This window comes from Saccostrea cucullata, unplaced genomic scaffold, assembly GCF_032062105.1.
Source record: "Saccostrea cucullata isolate Sc308-1 unplaced genomic scaffold, CSIRO_AGI_Scuc_v1 ctg11168, whole genome shotgun sequence".
In the NCBI taxonomy this organism is placed as follows: domain Eukaryota; kingdom Metazoa; phylum Mollusca; class Bivalvia; order Ostreida; family Ostreidae; genus Saccostrea; species Saccostrea cuccullata.
In genome coordinates this window covers 71,118-82,425 of record NW_026937934.1, presented here as the reverse complement: position 1 = coordinate 82,425, position 11,308 = coordinate 71,118, and the positions used below count along the sequence as shown (strand labels likewise).

Here is an 11,308-nt window from a genome sequence, read left to right as displayed (position 1 = left end):
CACCATGTATTGAAATTGCTTATTGAACAATTAGTGTTTAATTTTCCCTACTTTTTCTGTTAGCAAACAATAAGAAAAAAAACTCAAGTCATTACCATCAAACTTCGGTAAAAAGGCATATGAATGTGTTGTCTTTTCTTCTTTTATACAATATGAAAGATAAATGAAACAAAATTATTTCATTTAAAGCAATTTTTAAGAATATTAACACAAATATCAATTAATGTATTCAGTTGTCTGCATAGTTAATATAAAAAATGTTGAAGAATTTATTTCAATTACTGAGGAAAATAATTATCATACCTGAATATTCCGCCGATTCCTGTAAAATTTCTGTCCGATAAGAAAACAAAAGAGATATTTATTAATTTTAATTTAAACTAATATATTTGTATAATTTTCTCAATGAGACGTTTCTTGTTCTGTTTTGTTGTCATGATTATTGGAAATATAAACAAAAGCATTCGTGAAGAATTTATCGAAATTACTGAGGATAAGAAGCTAAATCAGAGAATTTGTGTCCCCTGCTGAGAGAAAAATGTAAACCATGCACAGTTGGGGGGGGGGGCGGATCCCCTAAATTTGTAGAATTTTTAAATGTATACATGTATACTGAAGCGAATAAAAAATGCCAATATGGATATAAAGTTTTTGATTGCTTATTTTCTATTATGTGTATAGAAGATTTTTTATATGGAATATTTATCACACTAATGATGATTGTATGAGTTTGTATAAGCCAGACCTCATAATTTTTTCATTTCACATGCTGACTACTATCATTTAGTGAAAACTTAAGTATTTGTATAATTTTCTCAAAGAATTGCTTCTTTTTCGCTTTTGTGGTAATGCATATTTGAAAGATAAACAAACATTTTATGAACAATTTATCTCAATTACTGTGTACAATAAGTATAAAAAACGTCAGTCCGCATTTGAAATTTTGATACAAGAACTTATGTACTAAATATGTAACTTAATTGGTTTTGTAAAATTAAGAATATACTAAGACTTTTTATGAATCCCGGACCTGAATCCACCTTTTGAATTCCCAGGTTCGTTTTACCTGTCCTAAATATCTTAGATCAAAATAAAACAGATGTGACATTATTTAGATGATGTCTCTACTATCTAACTTTTTCATCTAAAAAAGGATAGATTTTGAGATATGGGATTTCAAGAATACTGGGTTTTGTTGTAAACGTTGTCATTATTAGAAATCATAACAAAAAATCGTGAAGAAATTATCTCAATTAACGAGGAAACAATTCAACGTGTACATGGGTGCTTTTTACTATCTATACAATAAGAAAAAAAACATATTTTTCAATTTCAATTCAAACCATGACAATAATAAATGAATTTTTGTGTTCAGGAAATGATATATTAACTAAATAGTCTAAATAAAACTTTGACAACTTCACAACTTATATGGAGGTTTTCGGTACAATTTGGAAAATCTTGTTTGTATGTCATAAAGCACAAATTCTATCAATTTTTGATAAAATCACTGAGTAAACACCATGTATTGAAATTGCTTATTGAACAATTAGTGTTTAATTTTCCCTACTTTTTCTGTTAGCAAACAATAAGAAAAAAACTCAAGTCATTACCATTAAACTTCGGTAAAAAGGCATATGAATGTGTTGTCTTTTCTTCTTTTATACAATATGAAAGAAAATGAAACAAAATCATACCATTTAAAGCACTTTTTAAGAATATTAACACAAATATCAATTCAAATTAATATATTTAACTTTATGCATAGTCAATATAAAAAAAGGGTGAAGAATTTATTTAGATTACTGATGAAAATAATTATCATACCTGAGTATTCCGCGGATTCATGTAAACTTTCTGTCCGATAAGAAAACAAAAGAGATATTTATTAATTTTAATTTAAACTAATATATTTGTATAATTTTCTCAATGAGACGTTTCTTGTTCTGTTTTGTTGTCATGATTATTGGAAATATAAACAAAAGCATTCGTGAGGAATTTATCGAAATTACTGAGGATAAGAAGCTAAATCAGAGAATTTGTGTCCCCCGCTGAGAGAAAAAAGTAAACCATGTACAGTTGGGGGGGGGGGGGTAGGATCCCCCTAAATTTGTAGAATTTTTAAATGTATATACATGTAAACTGAAGCAAATAAAAACTGCCAATATGGATATAAAGTTTTTGATTGCTTATTTTCTATTATGTGTATAGAAGATTTTTTTATATGGAATATTTATCACACTAATGATGATTTTATGAGTTTGTATAAGCCAGACCTCATAAATTTTTCATTTCACATGCTGAATACTATCATTTAGTAAAAAAAAGTATTTCGGAAAAATATAACACTATCGCCTGGAAAGGATAGTGTTACACACAGACAAAATTATAAATTTACGACCTTAAACTCTGTCCTTTTGACATCAAGGTCAATAGGGGTCTTTCTTAGGCCACAGGGAGTTGTTTTGTAAAATTTCATTGCAAAAGCTCAAAAAAGGAAAAAATGTTGTTTAGTATTAGTGCATACAGGAAAATATTCATTCGATTTTCACCAAAACATGACCGATTCTGTCAGGAAAATGGAATTCTAGTCGAAAATTCTATGACATGTCCTGTCGTACGACTGCTTTTTGGTGTGTTTTCAAAGACTTGAAATATCACCGGTGAGTTGATTAATTCTAAACAACTTTTTCTTTCTCCGAGACGATTGGAGGTTTGAAAAAATTGTGTAATTCATGTATCTTGCGACAAAACTTCAAAATACTACCGTTTGACAGATTTTTAAATGTAAAAACGAAAATCTCGGCAATAATGGGTTCTCGCACGTTAGAGCTTAAAAACAATCCTAACTATTGAATTAAACAACAAGGCCCCAAAATAAATCTACATGCGATGTACAAATTATGACACTTTCCCCGTCATGTTAGCTCAAGTATGCAATGACTTGACGTCATGTTCTATTATGACGTCATATCTAGGTAGTTCAGAGAAGTAACAACAGTCTGAACAGTTTGACATTTTTTCGGACAGCCTTATTCTAGCTGCGTAACTAAATTACTGTTATAAATTTAAGAATAGATGAAGACTTTTAATGAATCCCGGCCCTGATCCCGCCTTTTGAATTCCCACGTTCGATTTACCTGTCTTTAAAATTATCTTTGATCAAAATCAAACAGACATTATTTAGATGATGACTTTACTATCTTACTTTTTCATCTTAAAATGCGGGATTTCAAAAATTATAACACTATTATATTAGTAACTTATTTCCAAACATATGCATCTTACAAAAACAACTTAACACTTTCATCACCATGATAACAACGTTGTGGTATTTTCATCTTTTCATCTTAATCATAAAAAAGTTGTATAATGTTCTCAAAGAGATGCTTTTTAATTTGTGTTGTCAAGATTATTGCAAATATAAACAAAAAAAAATCGTGAACAATATACTGTATTTCAATTCCTGAGAAAAATAATTATCTTACCTGGAAGTCCATCCTTATTTATACGTATACCTCCTGTCCGATAAAAAATCAAAAAAAAAATATTTATCAATTTTAATTAAAACTAAAATATTTGTGTAATGTTCTCAAAGGAATGCTTCTTGTTCGGTGATGTTGTCATAATTATTGAAAATATAAGCAAAAAATTCGCGAAGAATTTATCTTAATTACTGAGGAAAAGAATTAATCATACCTGAACATGGGTACTCTCCTTTTTCTATCAGATAATAAAAAAAATAATTATTAATTTTAATTCAAACTTAAGTATTTGTATAATTTTCTCACAGATTGCTTTTTGTTCGTTTTTGTTGTAATGTTTATTGGAAATATAAACAAAATTTCATGAACAATTTATCTCAATTACTGAGTACAATAAATATGAAAAACGTCTGTCAGCAATTGACATTTTGATACAAGAATATAATAACTGTTAGATTGTATGTTGTGTACGTCCTGTACAAGATTTTTCACTCATGGAGAGAGGTCACAACAAAACGTTGAATCCTTTCAAATTCATTCGGAACTCGGGGCCATTGAACAGTGCGTATTTCCATGGATATGGAGATAACGAACAGTATTTAATATTAAAGTCCATAAAACAATCGAAAATATGAGTAAAGCAAACAAGGACCTTCGAAACATCACCGGTTGGATCAGGTGCCATTGAGGAGTGAGCATCCCCTGCTGACCGGTCACTACCGCGGGAAATAACGGGAAAATCCGTCGTCAATTCAATGTTTAAATAATGGATTTACAATTAGTATGAAAAACGTCAGCCAGCATGTGACATATTGATAAATTGTATTTGCTGACAAGGTCATTGTATCGACCATAGAACCACATCGACCATAGAACTTACGAAATGAGTTTACACGAGACGGCTGATATACTTGCTTGTCAATAATTTACCTCGTTTTGGAAATTGTTCATACAAAGAGCATGCTCTTACGTATCGAATCAATTGAGATATATACACTCCGTATACAGGTGATGAAGGCATATTGCTGCATAAGTAAGGGAAGATGACGATAGAAAAGTTAAAGTCATCACGTCTATCATATAGCTTGGTTGTTAGATTACTATTCACGTCTTTTTCAAGTCATATATCAAAATATGAAACAGATGTGTCAGACTCAATGGTATCTTTTATCTCAAGCTTTCAATGATATTTCGTATCGACGTAGGAATGAATATTGCCATTGTTAATTGACAATACGTCGTCGATATATCTAAATGTAGAGTTTAAGGCCACAACAAGAGTGTCCTTCTTTTCATGCATAAGATTTTGCACAAATTATAAAATTTATGATATACATGTACTTAGGGAACTAAAGTATAAAATATACAACTTAGTTGATGTTATAAAATTAAGAATATACTAAGACTTTTAATGAATCCTGGCCCTGACCCGCCTTTTGAATTCACACGTTCGCTTTTCCTGTCCTTAAAATTATCTTAGATCAAAATCAATTAGACAACATTATTTAGATTATGTCTCTATTATCTATCTTTTTCATCTAAAAAGGATAGTCGTTAAGATGTTGGATTTCAAGAAATATAATACTTTTATATTAGTACTTCCTTCCATAAATATGCATCTATCTTAATAAAAAAAATTGTATAATTTTCTCAAAGAGACACTTCTTGTTCCGTTTTGGTGTCATGATTATTGGAAATATACACAAAATATTCATGAAGTATTTATTACAATAAGTGAGCAAAATAATTATCCTACCTGAAAATGGATGCACTAACCCTGTTTGGTTAGAAAAACAAGATATTTATCAATTTTAATTAAAACTATATTATTTGTATAATTTTTAAAAGAGATGCTTCTTGTTCGCTTTTATTGTCATGATTATTGAAAATATTAGCAAAAAAATTCGTGAAGAATTTATCTCAATTATTGAGGAAAATTATTATCCTACCTGTGCGTGGGTCACGGTTACGTCCTATACGATAAAAAAAGAGATAATTATTGATTCTAATTCAAACTAAAGTATTTGTATAATTTTCTCAAAGAATGCTTCTTGTTCGTGTTTGTGGTAATGAATATTGGAAATATAAACGAAAAATTTATGAACAATATATCTCAATTACTGAGTACAATAAGTATGAAAGACGCCGGTCAGCATTTGACATTTTGATACAAGAAAATCATAATTGTTAGATTGTATGTTGTTTTACGTCCAATTTAATAAATTTTCATCCGAGGAGAGAGGTCACAAAAAACGTTGAAGCCTACAAATTCATTCGAAACTCGAGGCCATTTAACAGTGAGTATTTCTATAAAATGTAGGATATACTTAGGAAACTTAAGTATAAAATATATAACTTAATTGATGTTATAAAATTAAGAATATACTAAGACTTTTTATGAATCCCGGCCCTGATCCAACCTTTTGAATTCCCACGTTCGCTTTTCTTGTCCTTAAAATTATCTTAGATCAAAATTAAACAGACAACATTATTTAGATAATGTCTCTATTATCTAACTTTTTCATCTAAAATAGGATAGTTGTTAAGATGTGGTATTTCAAGAAATGTAACACAATAATATTAATAAGTTCTTTCCAAAAATGTGCATCTTTCAAAGCTAAATACTTTCATCAAGATAATAACTTCGTGGGATTTTCATCTTTTTATCTTAACCACGAAAAACATTGTATTCTCAACGAGATGATTCTTGTTCGTTTTTCTTTTTAAGATTATTTGGAATATAAACAAAAAATTCATGAAGAATTTATTACAGTAATACTGAGGAAAGTAGTTATCCTACCTGTAAATACCAGCGGTAATTTTATACTGCCTGTATGATAAGAAAAACAAAAGAGATATTTATAAATTTTAATTCAAACTAAAATATTTGTATAATTTTCTCAAAGAGATGCTTCATGTTTAGGTTTTTTTTATTATTATTTGAATTATAAACAAAAACTTCGTGAAGAATTTATTTCAATTATTATTATCCTCTCTGTGCCTGGAAGCCTTCTACTTCCTATCCGATAAAAAAACCCGGATATTTATTACTTCTAATTCAACTAAAAGTATCTGTATAATTTTCTCAAAGAGATTCTTCTGATTCTTTTTGTTGTCGTGATAATTCGAAATAAAACCAAAAAAAAATCCTGAAGAATTTATTACAATTACTGAAGGAAATAATTATTTTACCTTGATGTCCCGCCGATATATTTTCTATCAGATAGGAAAACAGAAAAGATATTTACCAATTTTAATTCAAACTAAAATATTTGTATAATTTTCTCAAAAAGATGCTTCTTGTTCGGTTTTGTTGTCATGATTTTAAGGGAAAAAAATCGTGAAAAATTTGTATCAATTACTGAGGGAAAAAAATAATCATACCTCTAAACGGATGCCTTCTTCTTTCTATCCGACAATGAAAAAAGTTATTATTAATTTTCATTCAAACTAAAGTATTTGTATAATTTTCTCAAAGAATTGCTTCTTTTTCGCTTTTGTGGTACTGAATATTGGAAATATAAACAAACATTTTATGAACAATTTATCTCAATTACTGTGTACAATAAGTATAAAAAACGTCAGTCAGCATTTGAAATTTTGATAAAAGAACTTAAGTATTAAATATGTAACTTAATTGGTTTTGTAAAATTAAGAATCTACTAAGACTTTTAATGAATCCCGGACCTGAATCCACCTTTTGAATTCCCAGGTTCGTTTTACCTGTCCTAAATATCTTAGATCAAAATAAAACAGATGTGACATTATTTAGATGATGTCTCTACTATCTAACTTTTTCATCTAAAAAAGGATAGATTTTGAGATATGGGATTTCAAGAATATTGGGTTTTGTTGTAAAAGTTGTCATTATTAGAAATCATAACAAAAAATCGTGAAGAAATTATCTCAATTAACGAGGAAACAATTCAACGTGTACATGGTTGCTTTTTACTATCTATACAATAAGAAAAAAACCCATATATTTTTCAATTTCAATTTCAATTCAAACCATGACAATAATAAATGAATTTTTGTGTTCAGGAAATGATATATTTACTAAATAGTCTAAATAAAACTTTGACAACTTCACAACTTATATGGAGGTTTTCGGTACAATTTGGAAAATCTTGTTTTTATGTCATAAAGCACAAATTCTATCAATTTTTGATAAAATCACTGAGTAAACACCATGTATTGAAATTGCTTATTGAACAATTAGTGTTTAATTTTCCCTACTTTTTCTGTTAGCAAACAATAAGAAAAAAACTCAAGTCATTACCATCAAACTTCGGTAAAAAGGCATATGAATGTGTTGTCTTTTCTTCTTTTATACAATATGAAAGATAAATGAAACAAAATTATTTCATTTAAAGCACTTTTTAAGAATATTAACACAAATATCAATTAATGTATTCAATTGTCTGCATAGTTAATATAAAAAATGTTGAAGAATTTATTTCAATTACTGAGGAAAATAATTATCATACCTGAATATTCCGCCGATTCCTGTAAACTTTCTGTCCGATAAGAAAACAAAAGAGATATTTATTAATTTTAATTTAAACTAATATATTTGTATAATTTTCTCAATGAGACGTTTCTTGTTCTGTTTTGTTGTCATGATTATTGGAAATATAAACAAAAGCATTCGTGAAGAATTTATCGAAATTACTGAGGATAAGAAGCTAAATCAGAGAATTTGTGTCCCCTGCTGAGAGAAAAATGTAAACCATGCACAGTTGGGGGGGGGGGGGCGGATCCCCCTAAATTTGTAGAATTTTTAAATGTATACATGTATACTGAAGCGAATAAAAAATGCCAATATGGATATAAAGTTTTTGATTGCTTATTTTTTATTATGTATATAGAAGATTCTTTTTATATGGAATATTTATCACACTGTAATGATGATTGTATGAGTTTATACAAGCCAGACCTCATATTTTTTTTTCATTTCACATGCTGAATACTATCATTTAGTAAAAAAAAATATTTCGGAAAAATATAACACTATCGCCCGGAAAGGATAGTGTTACACACAGACAAAATTATAAATTTACGACCTTAAACTTTGAACTTTTGACATCAAGATCAATAGGGGTCTTTCTTAGGCCACAGGAAGTTGTTTTGTAAAATTTCATTGCAAAAGCTCAAAGGGTTCTCGAGATATCGTGCGGAAACGAAAGTTTTATAACAAACAGAATTTGAGAATTTATTACCTTGGCCTTTGACTATTTGTCCTCAAAATCTATCGGGTTCTTCTTTAGTCCTTAGGGAGTTGCTATGCAAAATTTCATTGCAAAAGCTCAAGGGGTTCTCGAAATATCGCGTGGAAACGAAAGCGTTACAGACAGACAGAAAGACGGACAGATGGACGGACAGACGGACAGACCCAAATAAATATCCCCCACTTTTCAATTTGTCTCTATAACTGAGTACAAAAAGTATGAAAAACGCCGGTCAGCATTCGAAATTTTGACACAAGAATTTAAGTATCAAAAGACAGTCCACTGAAAAACCAGGCAATGGGTGGCACATCGCATGTCATGGATTTTAATTATTTTTTGCATGTAGACTTATTAAGGCAAGTGTTTACACATGACAACATCAAAAAATGTTTAGTTCTCCTCTAATCCCTTTTTGGTGAATGCTTAATTTTTAGTGCAAAAAGGTCAACATGAGGGTAAAAAAAAATACTACATTTTTATTTTGTTTTATATGTTAATATACTCAAAAGCTGGATATTTCGATGAATGTCATTTATAGCAAAGACTCTTTTTTATTAATGAATAAGACGCCAATTTATACTTCTTAAGAAAAAATTATATGGTCCAAATTTGGGTTAATCACGTAACTTTTTGAATTTAACATCCAATTTTCATTACTTTATAGGACCCAATACATAACAAGGACAGAATTTTATTCTTATGTTATGTTGAATACAAAGTACAAACTTTTGAGTCAATCAATAAAATCAGAGGGAACAGGTATATTGAAAGAAATAAAAGGAGTCAAATTTACCTCTTTTTTTTTTAATTTTCCCAAATGAAAACGATCCCGATTGGAATTATATAAAGAAGAAAATACTATAATTGTAATGTTTAATTTGGCTCTTTTGTTGTAATTTGATTGAAAAATTACTTGATTTTATTAAACTGTTATATAAGTGGCAGGTGCCTTTACTTTGATAATTTTTTTTTTAATTTTGCATTATTTTCAATTGGGATCGGTTTTTACCGTTAATTAGAAATATTTCCTAAATTTGGCTCTTTATTTTAATTTATCAGAAAAATTTGCTTGTTTTTTATTTCTTTTTTAGTCAGTGTACTGTTTTCAAATGAGTATAACCATAGATTCAAATGTATATATTATTTAAATAACTAATGTCATTTACGTACATGAAGATTGCATGTAAAACATCTGAGTGATTTTTAATAGATACTCGGTATTTAAAAAAAGTATTTGTACATGCATTATTAAACTACTTAGAGCAGAAAACTTTCTAGCTTCATTATTTATTTTCTTTTCGAGTAAAATTTCATTTTAATTTTATCAGGAATTAAATTAAAAGTAAATTTTCTCAGTGTCGAAATTAAACTTGCCTAAATACAGGAAATATTTGTATGTGTATAGTCTCGACTTTATCCAGATTTGTTTCTTACCTGTCATCTGTAAAGCCTTTTCCTCTTTTACAAAATTTGATTTTACATAAACAAGAAAATAAGTTATTTCATATTATATATAGTATTATTATTCTAGAGCCGATAAATCGCAAGCAACTCTCCCGAGTTTTTCAAAAAAATCTTGTTAGAAGCAAAGACAAAGAATATTCTTGGGTCCTATTCAAAGTTTATTTTAGTACTTGTAAGATATTCTCATATGCACAATGCTAATGATATACAAATGCTTTCAGAACTTTGTGTCTAAACAAGCGAATGTCGTTATAGATCGAGATAAATGTCTTTTAGGGATGACAACTTTATTCCATCAAATGGGGTTGGGGCTTTTAAATTATGACTCTTTTGAATCTTTTCCACCTCTAAATATTTCTTTAAAAAACGTAAAATTATAAGAAACATCACAGATATAAAAAAAAATGATAACAAATATTTAAGCAGAAGATTTTTAAACATTCTGAAGACCCTTACCGCGCTCACTAGTAAATGAACTCGATGTCTCCTCCATTGAGAATGTAATAAAAACTGTTCCATCAATTTTTACAATGTCAGGAGCATGATGTTATTCTTGTCTAGGAAAGAAAAAATATATATATATTCTGCATTATAATAACCACGTTACAATCTTGGATTATTATTAAATTCATGATAATTTCCAAGTATCTGAATAAATAAGAATTACTTTCGTTTTGGTATCATCTCCGGAAGTAGGCCTTTTGAGGCAATTGCCAAGTCTAGTCCGGTAAAATTCCGAATACCTTTACCTTCAACAGGTCGGAGAGAATACTCGAAATCGGGTATTATCCGTGAAATCGCGTATAATACTCGATATTAGGGTATCGTTGAATCTGCGAAATCGGGTATAGGAGGTGTAAACACCTAATAAAACTTAAAGAATGGGATGGCGCATGTTGCCGAGTTAACTTTCATCTAGATACACATGTTTTCTAAAGATATCACTAGCCAAGTAAGAATTTGGATTTCAAGATTAATGCGCTCGGGACAACAAATACCCGTGGAGCTCAGTACATTCCATGATCTGCACACAAAAAGGCGTTCGATTTGCTTTATATTTTACCTTATGTTGAAAGTATATGCATCTTCCTAATGTTCATTCCCAACACAACAGAATTGTAAAGTATCAGA

The 11,308-nt window shown here is 29.2% G+C and overlaps 1 protein-coding gene across 1 annotated transcript; it reads right to left on the bottom strand.

Moving 5' to 3' along the window:
• Positions 1 to 303: 303 nt before the first annotated feature.
• On the bottom strand, positions 304 to 10,867 carry LOC134249094 (uncharacterized; the record flags this gene model as incomplete). The annotated part of the gene is made up of 13 exons (XM_062731449.1): positions 10,845 to 10,867; positions 10,634 to 10,734; positions 7,973 to 8,002; positions 7,765 to 7,809; positions 6,870 to 6,893; positions 6,286 to 6,315; positions 5,435 to 5,458; positions 5,242 to 5,262; positions 3,700 to 3,723; positions 3,489 to 3,521; positions 1,828 to 1,857; positions 1,614 to 1,658; positions 304 to 333 (listed from the first exon to the last, which is right to left on the bottom strand). Coding segments are annotated over exons 2-13 (373 nt in total), but the record flags the coding sequence as incomplete, so codon positions are not given.
• Between the last annotated feature and the right edge of the window lie 441 nt (positions 10,868 to 11,308).